Source organism: Leuciscus leuciscus (assembly GCF_965113295.1).
Source record: "Leuciscus leuciscus genome assembly, chromosome: 6".
Lineage (NCBI taxonomy): Eukaryota > Metazoa > Chordata > Actinopteri > Cypriniformes > Leuciscidae > Leuciscus > Leuciscus leuciscus.
Genome location: NC_138730.1, coordinates 36,161,228 through 36,186,067, shown reverse-complemented (window position 1 = coordinate 36,186,067; position 24,840 = coordinate 36,161,228). Strand labels below are relative to the sequence as shown.

The 24,840-nt window shown below is 36.9% G+C and overlaps 2 protein-coding genes across 2 annotated transcripts; one reads left to right on the top strand and one right to left on the bottom strand.

The window, feature by feature from the left end:
- Positions 1 to 224: 224 nt before the first annotated feature.
- Positions 225 to 13,352, bottom strand: acvr1l (activin A receptor, type 1 like). The gene is made up of 11 exons (XM_082173580.1): positions 13,217 to 13,352; positions 11,972 to 12,047; positions 11,388 to 11,467; positions 8,110 to 8,361; positions 7,543 to 7,757; positions 5,889 to 5,988; positions 5,612 to 5,758; positions 5,239 to 5,514; positions 4,392 to 4,589; positions 4,134 to 4,264; positions 225 to 2,829 (listed from the first exon to the last, which is right to left on the bottom strand). The coding sequence occupies exons 3-11, from the start codon at positions 11,452 to 11,454 to the stop codon at positions 2,695 to 2,697; spliced, it is 1,521 nt and encodes a 506-aa protein (XP_082029706.1). The 5' UTR covers positions 11,455 to 11,467; positions 11,972 to 12,047; positions 13,217 to 13,352; the 3' UTR covers positions 225 to 2,694.
- On the top strand, positions 13,296 to 23,868 carry otomp (otolith matrix protein). Its single transcript, XM_082173640.1, has 10 exons — positions 13,296 to 13,402; positions 15,014 to 15,155; positions 15,795 to 15,931; positions 16,132 to 16,234; positions 16,814 to 16,999; positions 17,240 to 17,414; positions 18,003 to 18,070; positions 18,514 to 18,698; positions 20,030 to 20,201; positions 22,449 to 23,868. Exons 2-10 carry the CDS (start codon positions 15,077 to 15,079, stop codon positions 22,457 to 22,459), a joined length of 1,116 nt encoding a protein of 371 aa, XP_082029766.1. The 5' UTR covers positions 13,296 to 13,402; positions 15,014 to 15,076; the 3' UTR covers positions 22,460 to 23,868.
- The last annotated feature ends 972 nt before the right edge of the window (positions 23,869 to 24,840 follow it).

Here is a 24,840-nt window from a genome sequence, read left to right as displayed (position 1 = left end):
CTATGTTAATTTGGAAAACACTGGCTTAGCCATTGGTGTTTGGTAAATAATCTGTTCGTTGACTGGCATATGATAAAGGAGGGTTTTTTTGTTGCAGTTTTGTTTGATGGCGCAATAAATATGCCCTTAACAGTTTTTAGGCATTAAAAGCAACTGAGCCACATGACCATCTATAAAAAAATGTAGTTGGAGACAAGAATGAAATCAGCACTGAATTCTTCAAATGAAAGCCCAGCATGAGATTTTATTTTATATCATGTAAATACATCAGATTTTGTCTAATGTTCCTCACCAACAAAAAGTTAAATTCATTTATACAAAAGAATATTTTGGTTAACAATGGCTGATGCCTCTTTACTGGCATAAAAACGGAGTAATTTTCCCCATCAAATACAAATAAATTCATAAATCATCTGTCCGTTGTGCTAAATGGAAAACAAATTTAGGTAACACTTTATTTTAAGGTGGCAGTTACACGTTACTACATGTACTTACTATAATAATAACAGTAAATTATGCATAATTACAAGTAACTTTAAACGTAACTCTATAGTAAGTACATGTAATTTATTAATATTACTCAGTACTTAAGTACAATTTAACTGTCACCTTAAAATAAAGTGCAACCCACATTTAATTCCTTTCCAGGTCAACAGGAAAACTATTTCTGGAAGAAAGCAATGGAACTATATCTTAGCTTATTTAAGAGGCTTTTTTTTTTTAAAGACTGCTACTAAAGATCTTGCGTCTGGTAGAGTTGGCATGTACGTTCTTCCTTAGCTTCAGCCCGTTCACTACCAGCTATAAAAGCACTGGTTATCCAAGAGAGGCTCCAGACCTCCTGTAAACAAGGCCACAGATAAGCAGGTCATTTCCCAGCAGAGTCAGACAATGGGAAACCTTTCTCTAATGCCTCATTTAGCTCTTCTCCCTCTACAGGAAATCTCAAGACAGATGCATGATAACATGCAACACAATTCCCGAAATGTACGCTTAAAAAGAAAGCATTATTACAGCATGAATTACCTTTTGTTAAGCACAAGGACATGACAAAGAAAAACCATTCCACTGTTGTAACCAATGAAAAGAGCAGTTTTTTTTTTAATTCATAACTGTGTCTTGCATTTTATATTCCAGTAACATCATACATATGGGTTCTTCATTATAACATATTCACAGTTCAAAATGCAACAATTCCTGTTGTCTAATTCCTAACATCATTCCCCTGTAGAACACAAATATGTAAACGTTCAGCCATTTATGGGAGAGCAAAAGTGACCAGTGTTGAGCGCTACACAGCCGTGTCATGACGGCATCTTCAAATTCCTAAAAAACGTCACAACTTCACTCAACTCAATCCAATCCATAAGCAACGTACACAAACCTTTTCGACTTGGGATGTAACGATAGTGTTTTCCTTTGTAAACCTCATAAATCCTATATTAGAGTGACGCCGCACTTTTAAATAGTTTTAAAATTCTCTCGGTTTATGGTGCATGTTGAAAACTGATACAAAAGTGTCAAAAAGCGTGAGGATAAACAAATTCACAAAACCAGAGTGTTTATGACTGAATAGCTCTGTTAGTGTGTTGACGCGTCAGCTTGAACACTCGTAAATAGGGTTTTGTACACAACATTAGCAAATAATTTAGGCCTACTGGACAGCGGCTGATTGTCAGTGAAGAAACATCAAGTATGCATGCCGGTGAGGGCAAAGAGAAAGACAAACAGCTACAAAAAAAAGCACTATGATGTGCTACAATGGCTTTTTGTCAGGCAGGCATAGAGGCAACAGGTCAGAAAGGCCTTGTCAAAGGAAGCCCTCATGGGGTGCTATGAGCATAACCAGACAGGGAATTAAAGGGATAGTTCTTAATTTCTCAATTCTGTCATCATTTACCCACCCTTATGTCTTTACAAACCTATACAACTGTTTTTTATGTCACTTTCAGGGATTTCGACATTTTTAGATGAACTATACCTTTAACCAAGTCTGATCACTAAACAAGCCTAATTAAAGACAGGCTGTAGTTCTCTACTGTACATAAGTGGCATTTTGTAACCAAAGAGCTTTATAACACAAGTCCACTGTAGCAAATTCAAAAACTGTGACTGAGTTTTGCCTAACTTATCTACAAGAATTATTGGGACCTTTTAAAAGCTCAAAAACCATCAGATTTCTAAAAGCAAGTGACATTACAGCTATAAAGTTCTTCTGGTTGTAATAAGAATCATGCACACACACACACACACACACACACACACACACACACACACACACACACACACACACACACACACACACTATGGGTACTGATTGCATGTGAATCTGTCCTCTTCGTTGTTCCGAAAAGTACAAATCTTAAAAGTTTGCCAATGGTTAAATAGACAATGTGATTGTAAAAAAAACAACAAAAAAAACATGATAGAGGGTTCAATTCAAGGCCTGTTAGACTGTGTCTATATTTTGACTGTGCATCTCTTCTTTATGTTGCTTCTTGAGGGGAAATAGGAGTCCCACCGGGTTCAGTGGGGAAAAACGATCCATAAAAGAGCAGAATTCCCTATAAAACGTTTTTAGGCCAATGGACAGGAAGAACAAAGCGGATAAACAGGATTGGGACAGATGCCAGAGCTTGAATCCAATGGTCTGGATATAGCAGTGTCTGTATAATGAGCGGTCAGTAGTTCTTCTCAGCAGTCGATTTTGCCCTTCTCCAGGGAGCTGTGGATTTTATCCAGAGTCTTTTTAATGCGCAGGGCGGTGAGTCGAGCCGATGGGTTCTGGTACCAGCACTCTTTCATCAGCTTCACCAGAGCAGACAGGGTCTGTGATCACACACACAAACACTTGTTTTCAGATCATGGTGAGGATCCAATGTTTTAGAAGCATAATAAGACATTTAGTTCCGTATGAATATGTTTTTCTTACAGGGATCACAACTACTGATTATTTTTAGGCCCCGTCCACACTACTGCGTTTTCGTTTAGAAACGGAGAATTAAAACGAATACGATCTCCGTCCACACCAGCGTTTTAGCTGCGTATTAGAATTGATCTCCGTCCACATTAAAACGACTGAAAACGCGGATCACGTGACCATTCACCAACACTGGGCATGCGCGTGCCCGTGTAAACACAACTTCATTGATAAAATTATCCCACCATGCGCTGGTTCTTCCCGGGTTAACCCAAAACCGACGCTCCATGTACGGTCGATACTGCCGCTGCACACGGGAATTGTCACAGATCGCTCGAATAATAGCTTGCCTCCGGCGCATGTAGGCAGTTATAGCATTGCAAAATGCAGAATTTACTTGCACAACAGCTGCTAGCAAAGCTATACGCCATGACTGATGACACCCAATCATAGAGCCGAGCGTGAGCCTCTACTACGTCATCGTTTCTAAAGTCCTCCGTTTTGACCCGTCCACACTAAAACGCCCTCCGGAGATTCAAAACGAAAAACGGGTCGGCAGCGTTTCTAAACTTCTCCGTTTTGGTTCTCCGTTTTTGCCGTTTTAGTGTGGACGGGAGGTGCAAACGTAGCAAAAGGTCTCCGTTTTTAAACGAAAACGCAGTAGTGTGGACGGGGCCTTAGTCTAAAGATAGTGAGTGCTGCAGAGAAAACATACTTTTGTAGGTCAACCCGGAGGTTAGAGTCACCCTGATTCCCTCGAAAAGCCAATAGGAAATTGGCTTTTAGATTATTACAGAAAATAAGCTCTGACCAACAAAAGTTTATGATGATTACAAGCTAAAGTTATAAGGCTATAAACGAACTACAACACGGTTGCATGGCTTCAACATCACCACCACTAAACTTTCGACAACTCTTTCAGTCTTTAAAATCTGTAAGCTGGAAAGTTTTAATAGTTTGCGATGAGGCTGTAAAAGCAGACTAGTGATCAGATTAGTTTTCATCGAAGGCGTGATGATGTGGAATGTCCCTCACAACCTCTGTAGGCCAATTTTGCCACTTTTTCAAGACATTTCAACCGGAAGTGAAAATTCTTTAACTCATCTCTGGGTTTAAGTACTCATTCCTGCAGCATTATATATATATGAGTGGACTTTTAACACATCCACTGGACAGGTTTACAGGGACACAGAGATGTCTCCTAAATACTTACAGGATCTGAAAACCAGCGGTTGGGAATGAACGGCCTTTGCTGCTCCACACAAACCACTTTCCTCATGTCGTCAAAGCTGGGGTCGTTAGGCACCAGGTCATAGAAAGGTGGCTTGTATTCCTCTACGATTCCTACAGGAGGACAGTCGAAGAAACAGTCACTGAGCATTCATTTGGACAACTGTCTGAACAGATATAGGCAATAACTGTATTGCCCTTAAATACGGACAAAATATTTCTGAGTGTCCAGTGAGCTGACCGTTACTGATGGTTCTGCGAGCAATCTCCCACAGCACCAAACCAAAGGCCCAGATGTCCACCCTCTTATAGGCATCAAAACAGTCTGTCTGAATGGTCTCATCTAGAACCTCTGGTGCCATGTAGCGCTTGGTTCCTACTTTAGGATTATTTCCCACATCCAGCTGATTATCAGACTGCGTGTGTGTTACTGCCAGACCTACAGAAAGATACAAGGAAGGGAATGAACAGAAGACCAAGGAGAGAAGTACATTTGTGAATCACTAGTGTCTCTATATGTAAAACTACTTCTATTATACACTAAAAGTTTGTTCAGTAAAAAAAAAAATTAAATTGATGAAAAGTGACAGTAAAGACTTTTACTTTGTTACGAAAGATTTTTATTTTAAATAAACATTCTTTTGTAAGAACAGTTCATTTATAATATTTCACAATATTTCTATTGTATTTTTTGATCAAATACATATAACCTTGGTGACCATAAGAGACTTATTATCGACCCCAAACTTTTAAACTTAAGTGTAGTCGAAGCTGTCGAACTACTACAACTACTACTACTACCAGTAGTCGAAAAAGCATTCGATTGGATTCATTTCATAGTGTAGACGCTCATGTGGTCAAATGCAGCCACAAAATACATGTTCACCTGTTGAATAATAAAAACGCCATCTCCATGCACTTTTAAACCATTTCAAATCCCTCAGTTCTTGGTTAGGTCAGTTACTACAAGAACTTCATTACATTTTGCAGAAAATTAATTTTAAAAAGAAATCAAAAAATATATATATTATGTGTACAAGGTCAAATAAATAAAGGCAAAAAAAAAAAACAGCACAGCAGATTATTACCCAGGTCAGCGATGCAGCACTGCAGATCTTTCTTCACCAGGATGTTCTTGCTCTTCAGGTCTCTGTGAGCGATGGCCGGTTTGCCTTCAGTGCCAAAGATCTCCGTGTGCAGGTGCACCAGCCCGCTGGCTACCGACGCCGCCATGTGCAGTCCATCTGCCATCTCCACGGCAACACGCTGCAGGTAGTCATAGAGAGAGCCATTCTCGTGATAGTGTGTGATGAGCCACAGCTGAGTGCTAGAGTTTCGGGAGGTCATGTCAGAAGCCATGAATCCTGCAAAGAAAAGAGTTTAAAATAACATTAGCCACAATGCTTTGAAAAGATGCTATTCTCTCTTTATGAGTCAGAAAAAAAAAAATGTCTGACTCACCTAATATATTATCATGTCGTAGTAGAACAGTGTTGTATATTTCGGTCTCTCTAAACCATGACTTCTCATCTCTGGAGGAGAAGATCTTCACGGCTACATTCTCTCCTTGCCACTGACCTCTCCACACCTCACCATACCGTCCCTTACCTGAGAACATAAAACACAAAGAAATCATATCACATACATCACTGTCCCCAGTTTGGGGCACTTTTGTCTAGACAGAGATTACATAATTGTGTAATCTATACAAAGGCCCCAAAAACCCAATGGCCCTTACCAACACATTCTACCAGGCTGATCTGCCGTGCAACTGTCCTCTGCACCAGGAAGGGCAGTCCTGAACCACTGCCTGATGTGCAAGAATGATCCATCAGGTCCTAGAAAACAACAAGACTGATGAGTCAATATCTAACCATTAAAAGAATGAATACAGAACAACTTTAGCTAAACCACTGCAACATACGCTACTATTCAAACCTTTGGGGTCAGTACGATTTTTTGTTTTGAACGAAATTAATTCTTTTATTTACCATTAAATTGATCAAAAGTGACAGTGTAGACTTTTCCATTGTTATAAAAACATTTATATTTCAAATAAACGCTGTTCTTCTGAACTTACTATTATTCAAAGACAAAACAGCTAAATTGTTTTTAGCATTGCTAATAATAAGAAATGTTTCTTGAGCATCAAATCAGCATATTAGAACGATTTCTGAAGGATCATTTGACATTGGCTGTGTTTCCATAAACCTATTCACATTTTGCGAAAAACGGTGGATGGAAATGCCAAGATGCACATACATTTAAAAAAATGCGCATTAAAAAACGTATGCGCTCATTTGAGTCGGAACATGCGCATAAACTGCAATGGAAACACATTTATCGAAATAAATTCCTCAATGCGCATCAAAAAAATCATGTGACTTTGCATGATAGGATGGTATAACTGATCTAACCAGCAAGCCGCTTGTCTTGTACAGCATCTGAAATGCTGTTTTGGTTGGTCTGTAATGCCTGAGCAAAGGATTGTCAAAGTGGTTCGGTATAATTACCTCTAGTTTTACTCTCTTACATCACTGCATTCCCAAAACAACAGCATCTGCCTCCGAAAGTAAGATTACACATTTACTGCTTTTCGTCTGCGAGCTCTGAGATGCAAGTAATTTATTATATATGAAAATTATTATATACAGTGGCTTCTCTGACAGTTCTTAGTGATATTTACATTTACATTTACATTTAGTCATTTAGCAGACGCCCTTATCCAAAGCGACTTACAAATTAGGACTAAGTTCAGCGAGTCATCATAAAGAGGCAAAAGCAACAACAACGCAGGAAGTGCTCAAAATACGAAGTTCAGGTATTATTCAGAGTAGCATAAGCCTGATAAGTGATGTTTCAAAGGGAAAGGATTTTTTTTTTTTTTTTTTTTTTTATATTTAGCTCCAGTTTATCAGGAAGTGATGATTTTGTTCTCTTCGACTCACTGGATGGAAAAAGTCCTTTATTCGGGAATGTTTTATGCGATATTCCAATTTTTTTTGCGCATAAGTTAAATTTGCAACTTTGGATGGAAACATAGCTAATGAAGACTGGAGTAATGATGCTGAAAATTCAGCCTTGTCATCGCATGAATAAATTATATTAAAATAGAAAACAGTTTAAATTGTAATATTTCACAATATTACTGTTTTGATTGTTTTAATTAAATAAATGCAGCCTTGGAGAGCACAAGAGACTCAAAAACATTTTTTAAAAATCCCAAACTTTTGAATGAATGAGTGAACATCAATGGATTCATGAGTGAAGTTTCCCATTTCAATTATTCACTCACCAAATAAAATAAATGTAACATATTCCATACAGGTCCTGATATTTGTAATATACAATATATATTTCAGAAACAGTTGTAGTGTATAATGATAAAGTACCGCAAGTGTGCTGTCTCCAACGTTAGATGCAATAAGGCCGTCGATGGCCCCTTGCTCAGTGTCAAACTCATGCAGTCTCTCCAGACGCCCATGATGGAGTCTACGGCACACCAGCAAAGCCAGCACAGACAGCAAACCCAGAACCACAAACGGCCCGAACACAAAGAGAACCAACATCTCCACACGGTAATGCACAGCCTTCTCTGATTCTGGACCTTTTCAGAAAACACAAGCAAATACATTTAATCATACATTTACAATTCTCCAAGTATTAAATAAAAAATTATCAATCTTTGATCCAAATTATTTATTAGATGCTAAACTATAATTAAACAACTATAACTAAAATTTGTTTTATTAAAACTAACAAATACTTTTATCTCTTATTTAATTTGATGGTCAGTGAAATTGTTTGCAGGGCAGGTACATATCTGAACTTTAGCCAGTAAAGTCCTTACTCTTGATCCCTGTTTACAAAACAGTACCACCGCAAAACTGGTATTCAAATCTCCTACAGGTTGCAGATTACAAATCATGTTTCTCTAGAATTTGAATGAATTGACTTACTTGTCAGCAGTAGTCGTAGAAGGGTCTCTTTGGAGACATTGGCGTTGCACATGTGTTGGGAGCAGCATTCTACGATGTGACTAGCAGAGGGATTTGCAGAGCAGGTCATGCGCTTGCTCTCTGGCCCAATCAGGCAGCCACGTTTGAACGTCGTCACATCGTTGATAATGATAACAGAGGTGTAACACTGGTCTCCGGTACACTGCTGCTCATTACAGTCACTGCCGACACACATGCAGTCAATGGAGACATCTGGACAGAGACAGAAAACAGAAAGTGAGGTAGTTAAATAAAAAAAACTAGGAAAAAGGGCCCCAGTCTGTCGCCAGTTATCCCCAGCTGCAAAAACTCTGGGAACAATGAAATTAATTAAAGGTCCCATGACATGAAATTTTCACTTTCTGAGGTTTTTTAACATTAATATGAGTTCCCCTAGCCTGTATATGGTCCCCAAGTTTCTAAAAATTTCAATCGGTGTAAATCGAGCTTTTGCTATCTTTCTCTGCCTTTGAGAAAATGGAGGCTCATACGCGCTGATCTTGAATCTCCTCCTTATGACGTCATAAGGAGGAAATGTTACCTCCCCTGTCTCTGCTTTGCCCGCCCAGAGATTTTCCGCCCATGAGAAAATGCGCTAGGAAGTAGGAACGCGCGCGCGCGATTTTAGTTTGTCCACGAGACGAGAGATATCATGGCTTTTGAGCGAGCGAAGCATAACAATTGCTCAATAATTGGATGTACAAATGAACACCGAAGGGTCAATACAGAGCTGGGCTTGCTGAACGTCTGAAACTAAAGTCTGGATCAGCTTCACACCTCGGACAAGTAAGTCAACTAATGATATATAAGTGTGTTGCTTTACTGTTTATGGTTAACGTTACCTAGATTTTACACGTAGAATGTGGCTGTAACATTAGCTATGCAGCTATGCAGTTTATGTGTGTGAATACACACACTGTAACGTGAGTGTTGTACACGTCTTTGTTATTTGGATAACCGTTTTCCTGTTGGTTATATGGCGCGCGCGATATCCGCATTTCAAGATCGCAGAGCTTGATGATATTGTAATAAGATAAATAAATACAGACGTTACAGATCTCTCATGAAAAGGCAACAGTAGGTTCGCGTTAGCTACATGATAATAACTAAACCATCCGAATAAAGTACCGTATCCAGACATAATATTTTAAACTGACCATTCGGAAACGTCCTGCTGGAGCCGCTGAGTTGCAACTTCTTCATCCGTTGCTTCTCCATCTGGATCAGATTCTGGGTCAAACTGAAATGCTTGAAAGACTGCGTGTCTTCTTGCCATTGCTATATCCAACGTAAACATGCACGCCACGTTCCCGTTGCGCAAGATGGTCAAGGCCACACCCACCCTCCACCTTGCGCCGCCTTTCTCCTCCTCATTAGTATTTAAAGCTACAGACACCGAAACGGCCTGTCTGAAGGAAGCTCATTCTGGGACTGGCTTGTAGTGGCTATAATTCTGCACCGAGGCTGAATTTTTGGAAAGAGATTTCAGATACAGTACTAGGGACCACTAAGGCCTATATTAAAGCCTACAAAAAGTAGCATGTCATGGGACCTTTAAGGAAGAGCAGCATGACGCCAGTCCTCACAGACGAGACTCTCTCTGCCTGATAACCGAGACTGTTTTCTTCCCTTTTCCCTGCCTTCATTTCCTGTGACACTGAACTGTCGACTTTACAAATTGACTACACAGGATAAAGGCCAGAGAGCATCAGTGACACAGATCAATTAACCCAGCATTCATGTTTTATGCCCTTCGTGAGACACGCTAACAGAGCCAGAGAAGACAGGACACTGACACCTAATGAAAGTACAGCTACTACTAGGTACACCATTCCTACAGTGCTGTGGCTAAAACTTTCACTATGAATGAATTCACTATGAATTATTGGTGACATATGAATGGCAAAAGATGGTTGACATTGCCAGCTCCATTCATTAAAGGGAGAGTTTACTCGAAATAAAAATTCCGTCATCATTTACTCTCCCTCATCTGGCTCAAAACCTGTAGGACTTTTATTCTTCTGCAGAACTTTTTTTTTTTTGTGGTAACGAAACACTAAGACATTTCTCAAATTTGTATGTTACACAGAAGAAGGAAAGTCATACAAGTTTTTGAATGACATTAGGGTGAGTGAATGATGGCAGATTTTTCATTTTTAAAGGAAATTCATTGACAGGTTTCCAGTCTGCTTCTTTAGAGAACCAACTAGTTGTCAGTTTGTACCAAAAACTGTTCACTAAAACTACTAAATACTAACTAGTAAATAAATAGTACTAAGTACAATTTTAACGATTATTCCTGCGGTCACAAAGCTGAATTTTCAGCAGCAAATTTATTATTACAGTTGAAAACGGTTGTGCTGCTGCTTATATTTGTGGAAAGTTCAAAAGACCAGCATTTATTTGAAATATAGATCTTTTGTAACATTACAAATGTCTTTACTGACACTTTGGATACATTTTCAGTCATGTATCCTTGCTGAGGAAAAAAACAACACAAACAAACTTGTCCCAACATTTTGAATGGAAGTGTACATAAACATATCTGTATGTTCGGGTTTGTGAGTTGGCAATTAAAGTCCCCCTGTAGTCAATCATTGTATCCCTTAAAACTCACTGTTGATTACCAAAATTACATATTTAAAAAGTTTTTTCCTAAAGAAAAAAAAGTTCTTCATGACTTGAAAATAGCTTGAATGTAACTCTACACCCTTGCCTCATTTAGTATACACTGTTCTATGAATATGCAAATTGGCCCCGCCTCCACTCACTCACACCAGCTCAAAGATCCACTCGTTGACGTGATTGGTTACAAGGTAGTTTGTGGCGTCAGAAACACCAGCGATTTCAAACCACTTTTTTGAGACTGTCTTTGGTTCATTGCAGTTTTAAGGAGAAAATACTCAGCAATGGTGTTGACTCATGAATTTGAACATGGTTTGTCTTAAAGCATATTAAAAACACCACATAGACATATAAACAACATTAAAAGCTTGATTTTCACCACAGGGGGACTTTAAGAATTACCCATCACTAAACATCACATAAAATAAATAATAATTATTAGTATTTTTTAAAGATAATTGGTGTTATTATAGTTATATTATTCATAATAATAATAATAACAACAATTCTTATTCATAATAATAATAATAATAACTTAAAAAAACATTATAAAACCATAATAACAAAAATCGTAATAATAATAAAAAAAGGATTTATGTTTGCCAGGTCTTTACCTTTAGCCGATGTCCGTAAGAATTGAAGCAGGAAAAGGACGATGATTCGGGTGCTGCAATGCCCCATTTGGTTCACTGCACTGAAAGGAAAGCGAGGTGTTACAACTGCACATTTAAACCAAGATACACCACATATCACCCGTCCGGTTTAAATAAAACTTCTGCAAAACAGTGGGCCAGAATCAATCACTAATTAAAAAAAAACACACGACTTAATTACATTTTTTAAAGAGTGCAGCTGTGCTCTGCCTCTCTCACTCCTGTGTATGTGTGTGTGTTCAGACAGGGGTCTGTCTCCATGCCAACGGAGCAGAGAGAGGGAGAGAGATGCCCATTATGGAACGACATCAAAGACAGTGGAGGAGCACATTAGGAGAGGCAGAAAGGAACAAGCATTTTGGGGGTGTAGGACTCACCGTTACGGTGTAATATTCAAGGACACAAATCAGGGAGACATGATTAATTAAACACTACGAGTCCTTGTTGCATCATTTTATCTAATGCCTCATTAATCCGTAAAAATAAATAAAAGTAATTCAAAATGACCAAAATGAGTGACACAAGAGTGACAAGGACAGGCTTACTTGTACAACTCCTCAGGTGACTCTCAGCACTGCCTTTCAGAATGCGCACAGCAAGACTCTGTCTTCCCATTTGATCCTAAACAGAAGATCGAAACAAAAGCAGCATGTTAAACTTTTTTCTTTTCTTCCCACAGCAGTGAATTTTCCCTGGTCATTTCTTCAGGAAGGAGTGAGTGACAGGATAAGAGGGAGCCTGGGAGTCTCTACACTGATAGTAAGAGAGCTGATTCCCTTCTGCTGCTACCCATGTTTAAAAGTTATGGTTTTACAAAGACATGCGATCCCTAAATGCTTCTGTTTTGCATTTTTCTGATGTAAGAGAATTATTTTTTACCCATTAAAAAATTTGATTATCAGCATAACAATTTGAGTGAAAATTCTAATTAATTATTGCTCTTTCACTTTAATGACAGCAGCATTTTGTGCTTCAATGAAAGAAACAACATCTGACTGTCTGTACAAAGTAGTTCACATGATAAATGTATTTTTTTCTTATATTAGAGGCCTTGAAATAGTGAAGAAATCAGAAAAATTCACTTCACGTCCTAAAAAAAAAATTCTCCAAAAGCTTTCACATTATTGTTTCAAGGTTTCATTCATATTCGGAAGCTCTTTCAACCTGGATCATATTGAATATAGGCTAGTGTTATATGATTTCATAGAGTTTGTACACGTTACACTTTTCTAGCAAGTGTAATAGTTAAGAATAGTATAGACCTGGTCATCACAGTTTAACATGCACTGGTATTTCCAGATTTCAGTGATCGTGGGAGCCTTTTCAGTAAAGACCAGAGCGAGCTTTTATTGTCACGATCTAAAAGAGTCTTACATGCAACAAAACAATCAAGACGACCGACATAACGTTATATAACGTTAATGGTATTACACCCATAATTGTTCATGGAAACCTTTTATACAAGCAGATTATTTACATAAGGCTCTTGTATTCACGAAGGTGGGCGACAATAACACTACAGATCTGCTTTAACAGATACAAGTCGCTACATTATGATCAAATATCTCTTAACAGCAACGATCCACGCACAAACAACACAAACATCAACAAAAATATAAAATAACTCGAAAAAACAGAGGCTGTCGCATATCATGACAACGGCTGTATTATTACTATATCTAACAAACGGCCTGTTTGCAGCAGTTGTGCTAACTGTGCTAACAACGACCATTATTTACTCGCTGGATTTATTTCCAACAATTCAAAGTGACATTGAAGATCGCTTTTACCTTCAGCTGCAATGCAGACTCATGTTTGTGTTAACGTTCCGTGTTTTCACTGTTTTATTCGAAGTCGTGTTTTAAGCGCAGACAGACTGTCTGCCGCCACCAAGAGAGACTGAAAAGACTGCGCCGTGACGTCACCATAAACAACTGACGCGCGAGAGCATTGTGGGATACCACAGTCCGCCGAATGTGAGTAACAGGAAGCACAAAACAGCATTTGATTATTTTGTAAAGACACATTTGTCCCACACAACTTTTAGTTCAAGGTAGAAATTTAGTTCGTCAACAAACTTTTTTTTTTAGGGTTCACTGATAGTGTGCCCAATTTTCTCTTCAATTAATAAAAATACCTGTTTATTAAAGTTGATTAATCGTCGTTGATTGTCTGTGAGCTATAGTGATGAATTCAATCTTTTTTACAATATTATCTTCATGCTTCTTTCCAAGACGAACATTAGGATAGCAATAAGGCTATATATATATATATATATACCAGAAATAGTCTGGTCTTACATAACCTATAACTTAAGTTTATACTGCCCATCAATTCCATGTAGGCCTATCAGTTTACCTAAAAGTGTATGATCATTTTTATTACTATTTACAATCTGTTAAAGAGACACACATATCTGCTTAAAGAAAGCAAATGTCCTTGCCATGATAGTCAAGGAGCCAGTGGCCTGACAGTTTTTTTGCTCTAAAATAGCTTAGTTGATTAATTACCGTGTCATTTTCTGTATGGGGAAAAAAGGATATGGAGTCAGGGACACAAAAGGGCAGGGAGATAAGGCGACTGACGGCCCTCAAGTGGCTATACCGTTCCACTCAATATCATAGATTTTTCATGTATAATCAAAGCAATGCAATTTTTTGGGCATTTATGGCATGGGGTTCGATGTTGTGTGGAACGCAATTGCAACTCTGTGGGAAATGCACTTTTGCTTTTTTCCCCTCCTTGGCATGCAACAACATGAAACATAGAGGGATATATCTAGTTACTGAATATAGCATTCTGAAGTTAGTTAAAACTTTAAAGTCTGACTTTACTGATAAAATATTGTACCGTTAGCAATTTTTGAGCCATTTTGCTGCTGTGAAAAAAAATAAATATATATACTTAAGAATTTGTTTATTATTCAAAAAAAAAAAGTTTTTTGCATTTATTAACAAGGATTTTGTAATGTTTTGGCCACATGTGGACATCATTGTATGTGTACCTTTATAGGTTTGTTTTTGGCTCTGAAATGCTGTCTCCTATCTCTTACCTGACTCGTGTCTCCTTCAATAAAGCATTGATTATGAGGAAGGTGACATGAGAATTAGGATTCAGAGAAGGTATCAAGTGGCCTATATGCTTCCTCAACTGCATAGTGGCACAAAAGAACCTCCTGTTGCCCCTCCATCCATATCTCTAATCAAACTTGGCTAGTTTAGGACCTTTGGTTTAATCTTGAGGGGCTTTAGAAGCTGTCCACAAAAAGCTATTGTAACTTACTTAATTATAACCTCAGAAATGATCTGACCTGCCCGGGTGCCAGGTGCAGTGAAGTGTGCAAGAGCTTGCATGCCATGAGGTCCTATTGGTTAAGGAAAGAAACACTAGATGCCCATCATGATCGGATAAGTGGAAAATAACCTAACAATGTTAGATCTGAAGAAGAAAAAAAAAAGCAGAGAAACTTCAGTAAAGACCTAATGGAAAGTTTTCCCTCCCCTCTTGGTTTCTGAGACTTCTGGGTACCCTAAAAAGGGAGCAATATGAGCCCCAAGCCTTTTTTCCTGTCTTTTTCCTTTTTTTAGTTTTACTTCCCACAGCACCCTGTGAGTCTGAGCCCATTTGGAAGGTTACTGTTCATAGTCAGCATGGATCATCCAGGAGGACACCTTGCAGTGATTCTGTTCCTGCTTGTTCTGGTTTCTATGTCCACTGAAAACAACATTAGTAAGTACTATATTTATATGTTCTCAGCTTTCTGATCTTGTTATGACATGGCTGGATGTAACATCTTGTTTGGATTGGCTTGCACTGGATTAGAATGAACACAGGAGACACCTTGCTTGGAGAACTTCCTATAGCAATGATTATGAAAAGGTTTTGGACAAACTCAACTAAACTTATATGTTTCGTTGAAACATGTATGCGTAAATGCTTGACAGTATTTTTGTAGGAAATATAAATCGTGCCTACCTATGAATTTTAATTTATTAATTTTAATCAATTAATATAAAGAAATATTATTTATTCATGGAAAAGAAGGATAAATGTAAGACAATTGTCCAGCATACATGGTTACTCATTCAATACTGTTTATATTCCAAGTGTCTCCTAATTAAGTTGATTAAGATTGATTTGGTTTGATAAAGCTAAAATATAAAATTGTTTTGATTTGTGTAATTTTTTGGTCACCTCCTTCCTACACTTTTTGACTGACTGTACTATTAAACTTCAATGTGTAAAATATTAATAAAAAAACAATGTATGCACACTTTTGATTGGTAGTGTGAAAAATTAACAAATATATTTGATGTTTTCATTCATTTGGAAAAGTATACATTTTGAATTATAATTTTTTCTTTGCAGTCAGATGGTGCACAGTGTCTGATGTCGAAGAGCAGAAGTGTTTGGATCTAGCTGGGAATGCCACAGCCAGGAACATCCGCGGACAACTACTGTGTGTGAGGGGCCAAAGTCCAACTGACTGCATGAAGCAAATTAAGGTTGTAGGAACTCATTAAAGTTTCACAAATTAAACCAGAAATACTGCAAGAAAATGACTATAATATTACAAGGTTTATAGATTTCAGATTGAACCTCACTTACTTCTCAACTGAAAATTCAATCTTACAGAATGTTTTACATGTTTAGATGGAAATGGTTGCATAAATGATTTAGGATAATTTGTCTGTGATTCAAACAGAATGGCACTGCAGATGCCTCAACTATGTATGCTGATGAGATCTACACGGCTGGGTTTTGCTATGGCCTAGATGTAGCTGTGGGAGAGTCCTATAATGGTGTGGGTGAGTATTTAAACACCAGTCAAAGATCTGATAAAATCAGTGTTATGGAAAGTACATTTTAAAAGTAATGCGTTACAATATCGCGTTACTCCCTAAAAAGTAACTAACTCTGTTACTTAGTTACTTTTTATGGAAAGTAATCTGCTATGTTACTTTTGCTTGACTTTTTCTCACATCTGGGCTGGGCTTGCTTTTTTGTTTTTAATAACAAAAAAAAAAGTTCTAAAATGAAAAGGCCCTTTCACAGCAAAAGTGAAATGAATAAGCCTCAGGTTGAAGGAATTGCAAATTCACGGCTGAACGGTAGAAGTACAATAACCATCATGTTTACACAGCGCACACAATGCCTCTGCACCTTACTCTCGATTTCTCTCAACATGGGGACAGGATGGCTGTCAGTCAATAATTGGGAAAAAAAAGCAACTCAGATATTTTGTTGTACATTTCCTGTAATGCGTTACTTTACTAGTTACTTGAAAAAAGTAATCTGATTACATAACTCACGTTACTTGTGCATTACTTCCAACATTGGATAAAACATTTTCATTTGATGTCACTGATGTTTTGTGTCTGACACAGATGGCATTAATTATTACGTGGTTGCTCTGGCTCGGACATCAACAAGTGATCTGTCATTGCTGGAGATGCACGAGCGCAGCTCCTGTCACCCAGGGATGCGGACTACAGTGGGCTGGACTGTCCCAATCGGCTTCCTGGTCAACACATCACAGATCAGTGTGGATGAGCAGTGCAACTTTCCCCATGGTGAGATGTTACTGTGCTTTATTTCATTATACTAATAGTTATACTGTAGTGTAGATAACGACAAAGCTGTTGTTTCACAAAGTACTCAACATCTGGTTTAACTATTCGTGAGTTGCACATACATACACAAAGTAATGTTTTATGTAATTGGAATAAACTGGTTCACATGCAAACCGAGAGTTTAATTACAACTTTTGGCAGCAATTTAAAAAGGCATATCCTTCTCCCTGTGGTATACAGCGGTAGGAGATTTTTTTGGCTATAGCTGTGTCCCAGGAGTGAAGGACCCAGAACATGATCCCAAAGGAAACAACCCAAGGAACCTGTGTGAGGCCTGCATTGGTGACGAGAACGACCGTCACATCTGCGCCAACAACCCTCGGGAACGGCACTTCGGGGAGGCTGGAGCTCTTAGGTGCTGTATAATCAGAGATGTGAGAGAATGCATATGTCTCAGTGGAACCATTATTCAAAATATGAATATTCTTTGTAAAGCCAGAGTACTGGATTGCTTAATGGTTTCTTGAGAACAAACTGCTACTTTATGTATATGTCTATGCACTACCAATCAAAAGTTTTGGGTCAGTAAGATTTGTTATGTTTTTGAAAAGAAAATTCACCAAGGCTCCAATTATTTCATCAAAAACATTAATAGTGTGAACTATTATTTTTCATTGAAAAATAACTGTTTTCTATTTTATTTATAAATAATTGTATTATTATTTTTTCTGTAATGCCAAAGCTCCATTTTCAGAAGACATTATTCCAGTCTTCTGTGTGACAAGATCCTTAAGGAATCATTCTAATTTGCTGATTTAGGGCTCATGAAAATGAAATTATTAGTTGAAAATGGTTGGGTTGCTTAATGAAAGATGAACAGAAAGTAATTTTCTCTCAGTTTATTGCTTCCTTATCAATTTCCTAAAAAAAATCTGAATTTTTGAACAATAGTGTTTTTACATTTTTATGTTTTATTATATATTGTTATAATTTTAAAATGCAGGTGTGTGGCAGAGAATCTCGGGGATGTTGCTTTTGTTAAGCACACTACAGTCTTCGACAACATTCAGGGTAAGTAATGCAGAGCGTAAGAAGAGCTGGTTGAACAGGAGGTAAAAAATGTCCAGATGCAGTAAGGATTTCAAGTTGGTTTCTTATTAAATGTATTTTTTTTAAGGAAGTGAAAGAGGACAATTGTAGCCTTTACTTCATGATCTGTATCATGTTTCACTGGCTGACAGACACAGGGGGGCAGTATTTCATAACAATGCATCACTTTGTGTTCCTGCAGGGATCTGTGAAACCCTTGTTTAGTCTCAATAAACCCTGTTAGCCAAGTTCAAGGATTATAGATGCTAGTTTAATAGCATCTAGTTTTTAAAAAAATCTGGCGTGACTTGCAAGCTTTCTTACTTTATATTTCAAAGTTTAATCCAAATGTTGGATACCATCATGCCTCCTGTTTTAGAAATTTCACCATCTGTAAATAACCTTTGGCTTATTACTCATGTAAGGTAAGAACCAGGAGTCCTGGGCGCTGGACATGGAGCTGGAAGACTTGAAGCTCTTGTGTCCTGACGGGAGTGAAGCTAACCTGTTCCAACATGAGCGCTGCCACCTGGCTGAAGTGCCAACCAATGCTGTGGTAGTACGTTTGGAGGACAAATGCCGCGTTTACAAGTTCTTGGAACGTGTGCAGGTCAGGAGAGAAGGCCACACAGTCACACATTGGAGTCCCAAAGTCTGAGAACACTTAGAAAATCCAGGATTGTTTGCACTTAAGCCTAGGAAAAAAAGTCAAAGAAATGTATTATTGTGTGAAATGAAGAAGTATTTAAGATTGTGCACTAATTTTAGTAGTAGTAGTTAAGTCAAAAAGTAGTTTTTAATTAAAGTAGTATGTAACGTGTAACATTTGACTAAAATGTTAATGCTTATATTTAATGTAGAGAAATTTTAATTAAATCAGAACTAGTAGTCTTAAGACTTTTGGACCGCATTGTACTGCACACCAGGGTTATTATAGTTATATTACAGTATAACTAAAAATGAAACCAAAAAAAAAAAAAAAACATTTTTGTAAAAAAAAAAAAAAAAAACTAGTTGCAAGGCAACACTTCCCATTTTAATTTAGATTAACTTGATGTACAAAAATAACTAAATCTAAAACGGAAATAAAAATTGATAAAAACATATTTTAAAGAAAAACTATAAAAAAAAGGTTAAAAATGACAAAACACAAAATTACAAAAAAATTTACTACAATTTAAAATGAAAACAAAAAATAAAATCGTATTCAATAAAAACTACAATAGTATCTCAATGATACAAAAATAACACTACTACTGCACGCACGCACGCACGCACGCACACACACACACACAGTAGAAATGTCACGGATTATATAATGACATTTGTACTGCCAGGCAGTTACACAGTCTGTAGATAACAGGTTTGATTCACTTTTTATTACATTATCCATGAAATAATATAAAAACAGTAAGAAAAACCGTAAAAGAACAAGAAATCCCCTTTGTACAATACAGAGCATGAAAATCTCATTGGAAATATTGTTCCTGCACATTAGCGGTCACCGGTATGATTAAACGAACCCTGCCAAAACCTATATTAACAATGGTATCTCTGAACGTCTGGAGTATTACACAGATTACATCAGGCTGACTTATGCATTCAATACATCCAGCCTGAGCCCTGTGGTGATCATTGATTTTCACAAGACACCGTCTTACATTACAGTGTGTCATTAGGGGAAGATGAGACTACATTGAGCTCTGTTCTAAAATCCCAGAGCAGGACTAGCAAGCATGCACACACATACTGAGCAAACCACAGTGCAAGTTATGAGCAAAGATTGTCGAGAACATCCAATATTTGAAGATGAAACAAAACATGTATATTTCAACTAACACCCACTCCTGTCTTTTATTTGCTTTGCTACTAGTATTCCAGAAATTCCATTTGATTGCATTTTCTCTTTCTTATTTTATTTTACGCTTTTCTGTCTTCTAGAACGCGTTTGCTAATGCCACTGAAGGATTCTCTTTGTTCAGCTCTGTGAATTATGGGCAGCCTGATGTGCTGTTCAGCGATTCCACCAAAAAGCTGCTGCGTGTTATGGGGACCTACACTTCCTGGCTGGGGCCCAGTTACACCACTATTCTGAAGGCGTTCGAGTGTGAAGGTACAGTGATTGGAGCACTGCTGTTAGACAGTTATTGTGTTATGCAAACATCAATATTGTAAATGTTTCATTAGGGGCTTGTAGTGGTCATAGTGTCATTTTATTTTCATCCTTAAATTCACCATTATATCAAAACAATTCTTATTGTTTATGGAACATTGCAGTGTTCATCATACAGTGATGTATTTGAGCACATCTTTTTTTCTTTTTTTTTCAAATGTGCCCTCATAATCTTTAATCAAAATATCTCCCCTTCCCTCTCACAACATCATCTCTTCTCTTCACTGATGATATTTTTACTGGCGGGAAGGCGGGACAAACTGTCACTCACATTGAGTATGGAAGCTTGTTTCGGTCTCAGAATAAAAAATAAAAAAGGTAATCGTGACTTTTTATCTCACAATTCTGACTTTTTTTAATCACAATTGCGAGTTATAAAGTCATAATTGCAAGATATAAACTCGCAAATTCATGTTATAAAGTTAAAATTGCGTGATATAAACTCGCAAATTCATGTTATAAAGTCAAATTTGCGAGATATAAACTCGCAATTTCATGTTATAAAGTCAGAATTGTGAGATATAAACTCGCAATTGCGTGTTATAAAGTCAGAATTGCGAGATATAAACTCGCAATTGCGTGTTATAAAGTCAGAATTCCAACATATAAATTTGCAATTGCGAGAAAAAAGTCAGAATTGCGAGTTTATTTCTTGCAATTGCGAGTTTATATCTCGCAATTCTGAGAAATAAATTCAGCAATTGTGAGATAAAAAGTGGCAATAATCTTAAAAAAAAATTTATTCTGTGGCGGAAACAAGCTTCCATACATAAGATCACAGCAATTGACAATTTTCACTTTTTCGGGGTTCTCAGAAGCGAAAGTCGTCATAGTTGGGTAAGTGTCTATAATAGTGAACGGGAGATGACAGCAAACATATTTTTTCAAAATTCCGATTTGCTCCAATAGCAAAATAAAAAAATCCATTGTAACTTATCCACGACTCTCCGAAAGAGGGGAAAAATATCGAGAGATTGATTACAGCAGTCAGAAGAGAGAATGATGTGAAATTTGCTGTCACTTCCATAGCTGTTGTATTGTACACCCTTACAGCAGTTAATTCAGTATTTTTTGTTTTTTTAATTAGCTGCCAAGGTAATATAACACAAAGTGTAGCATTATAAATGTATTCTGTTTATTTTTTTTTATTTTTTTAAATATGAAAAATTTTACTAGTCACTTTACTATCAGTCTGTGAAAAGGTTCCATAGCAAACCACAACAATCCAATCAATTCCCGCCCTTCCGTGTCATACTGATTTTAAGGGAATACTTCTGATGTTAGTGAAGGTGCATCAAAATCTTCATTTACTGTAAGCATTAAAGGCACAGTACCATTTTTATTCTTTAGTGCTATAACTTTAAGACTAATGTAAAGGCCTTCTGAAGATCTAAGTATCCTTTTGGACTGAGGTTTTGAGTTCTGAAAGCATGTTTGTAAGGCATGTTATTCACCAATGCATCATGATTCTCTCTCAAATTAATTCTCCTATTTTAAAAAGCCTTTATTGAAAAAAATACAATAGAAATATTGCTATACAAAATATAGAAATAAATCAGTATAAATCAGGGTCAGTATAAATTAATATTTTTATTTAACAAGAATGCATCAAATTGATCAAAAGTGACAGTGAAGACATTCATAATGTTACAAAAGATTTCTATTTAAATAGAATCCTGTTTTTTGAGCTTTCTATTCATCAAAAAATCCTGCATTTTTTTTATCACGGTTTTTACAAAAATATTAAGCAGCATAACTTTTTTTCAACATCGATATTAATAAGAAATGTTTCTTGAACACCAAATTAGCATATTAAAAGCTTTGTCATCACAGGAATAAATTACATTTTTAAATATATTAAAACAGTTATTTAAAATTGTAATAATATTTCACAGTATTACCGTTTGTATTTTCAATCAAAAACATTAAAAAATCTTAGAGACTACACATTTTTTTGCGATTATGTTACGTGTCATGTAGTTCTTCGAAATGGTGAACAATGCCACTGCCCTACCCCTAATGTTTGCATATTATTTTTTATTAGCATTTTTTCTATTTTTCATAATGGGATTCAAGCTGTCCATGTAGCAGATGTGTAAAGATGACCTGCATTGTACACATGAATTAACTCTGGTCTCTCTCTCTCTCTCTCTCTCTCTCTCTCTCTCTCTCTCTCTCTCTCTCCAGGCCTGTGTTGATCTGATGAGGAAAGAGGAAACGCTCTCACACTAACCCTAAAGCACTCTGTGTAAAGTGTGCTACTCTCGTATATGGGCTGAACACCAGCCAGCTCTGGCCTGTGTTTTGTAGTACTGTTATTACTGTTCTGTTCTCGCAGTCTTTGTATGGCTTCATTTTATCACATTTTCTTCACCTCTTTGCCGCTAAAGCTAAGTTCCTGCCATGTGAAAAATACAAAAATAAGCACAAAAAGACCTAAACTTCTATGCAGAAAAGAACTGGAGGGAAACACACCGCAAACCATGAAGGGTATTTTGCCTTGACCGTTGTTAGTTAATCCATGCCATTCTTTAAAGTTCAACCGAGGGATGCAAAGTTTTCTGAGCACAAAATACATGAGGTCTGCATTCAGGGCCAAAGCATACTCTACGCAAGTACATGAACACAAATGATTTTAGTTAAACAAGTTTGATTTCACATGTTATTGGTTTTCTTTATGCATCAGACTTAAAGTATGTGTTTTATTCAGTGTTGCTGTAGCAGGAATTAGTGTCTTTTACAGCAAGTTTTCTATTTCAGATCAACTATATACCTGAATAATGTCATGTCTATTTTAATGGCACAGACAATAGAATTAAAATACTGACTGCAAGAAAACATTCAGTACGTACACTGCAAAAAAAGTGGTTTTCTGAAAAATGCAATTCTTCAATCAAGATACATGAGAAGGAAAATGACAGCCTTGCTTTCTGAAAAATTTATGACAATTAAGTGAGTTTAAGCTTAAAACAAGACAAAAATCTGCCAATGGGGTGAGTAAAATAAACTAAATTCAAAGAGAATTTTTTTTCCAGATCCCATTGGCAGATATTTGTTATTAGTTTAAGCATTAACTCACTTAATTCGGATTTCTTTTATTTATTTTTCCCAGAAAATAAGTCTTAATATCTTATGTAATTTGATGTATCTTGATTTAGCAATGTTTAGATATTTGGACTGGAAAACAAAACAAAAATACTAAGTAAGAAAAATATTTGTTTGCAGTGTCCATATTCAGTCACATCTGAGTTTGTGTACTTACGCATAATATGTTTCTGACTGCTTGATAATGACTTTTAACTTGAATATTCATATTCTTTGTGTATCTAAAACTAGCAGTGTGCAGGTATCAAGGAATTAAAAATGAGAGGATATAAGTAAGTTTATTACATATATAGATACTCAAAGTAGCACATAATAGGACATTAAAACTCTTAAAGGTGGACAGATTTATGGTTGGTTGTTACATAACACAGGTGCTTTAACGGTGCTGTTTCCTGACCCTTCAAGGTTACAAAATACCAACTTGAACTACTGTGTAAATAGTCATGTCACTCTTAGATTTATAGAGCCTTCTCTTATTAATAAAAATCCATGTTGTCAAACATTTGCAATTCTCTTTTTTGTATTCTAGACAACATCAACTCCATGACTCAAATGAACTCATCCAACTCTAGTGTGTGAATGCTAATGTATTATTAATGACAATAGCGTCTCGTATGAATTCATAATGAGCTGTCTATGGCATTCTAACATTGCTAATGAACATTTGTAAATTTGATTGCAGGTTAATTGAGGATTTTGTGCCAACGTCCTTGAAAATGTACGTCAGAACTTTGTACGCACACACGCTCACATAATTATTGTCTTTCTCAGTGTTTTCAGTAGATGTTTCATCATTTATTTATCTTGAATACAAATTTAATTATCTTGTCTCTCTCTTAGGCTTTGCCACACGCCCTGCTGCTTTACGGAGCCTATGATTATTAAGTCATTAGTGCATAAATAAAAATGTCCAAGTGAAAAGTGGACTTGAACTGTCTTAGTTGCCACACTGCGTGCAACACAAAGAATAACAATTATAGACCAATGAAAATGTAGACAGAGGGAAAATCTTTTTGGTTTAAGAAGAAAGTTTGATGGTACCAGATGGTCCTACAGCTCACACATTGAGTGGGTCTGTTTATGAACACAGGCTTCATTAATCTGAGATGTAGATGACACTCACCAGCAGTAGTGCAAGATGAGCTGTGACTGCAGCTTATGTCATTAACACAGACACAAGTTAATGAAGTCTGAAGCCTTTTAATCCATTTGTATGCACGTGTACATTCTCTATTAATCACTACAGACATGTAATACTTGTGTCAAAACTTTGTTTGCTTATTGTCAATGACTCAGTAAAGCCTAAAGGGGAGTTTACACTGACAAAAATTCTGTTCTGTATATCAGACAGTCTTTTGTTTTAAAAGAGAGTTGCTGATTTAGAAAAAAAGTTGTCAATTTTACTTTATGCAAATGAGCAGCGACGCAACACTGCAACTACTAAATGAGAGCACAGACTGTGAAGTCAATGCGT

Bases quoted from the DNA above. Each gene is read 5' to 3' on its own strand.
- acvr1l (XM_082173580.1), bottom strand. From the start codon at position 11,454: ATGGGGCATTGCAGCACCCGAATCATCGTCCTTTTCCTGCTTCAATTC. The intron at 8,362-11,387 runs GTAAAGACCTGG...GTCTCTGTCCAG, and splicing joins CTTACGGACATCGGCTAAAG to ATGTCTCCATTGACTGCATG. The intron at 5,515-5,611 runs GTGAGTCAGACA...TTTTCTTTGCAG, and splicing joins ACGACATGATAATATATTAG to GATTCATGGCTTCTGACATG.
- otomp (XM_082173640.1), top strand. From the start codon at position 15,077: ATGGATCATCCAGGAGGACACCTTGCAGTGATTCTGTTCCTGCTTGTT. The intron at 15,932-16,131 runs GTTGTAGGAACT...TGATTCAAACAG, and splicing joins ACTGCATGAAGCAAATTAAG to AATGGCACTGCAGATGCCTC. The intron at 16,235-16,813 runs GTGAGTATTTAA...TGTCTGACACAG, and splicing joins AGAGTCCTATAATGGTGTGG to ATGGCATTAATTATTACGTG.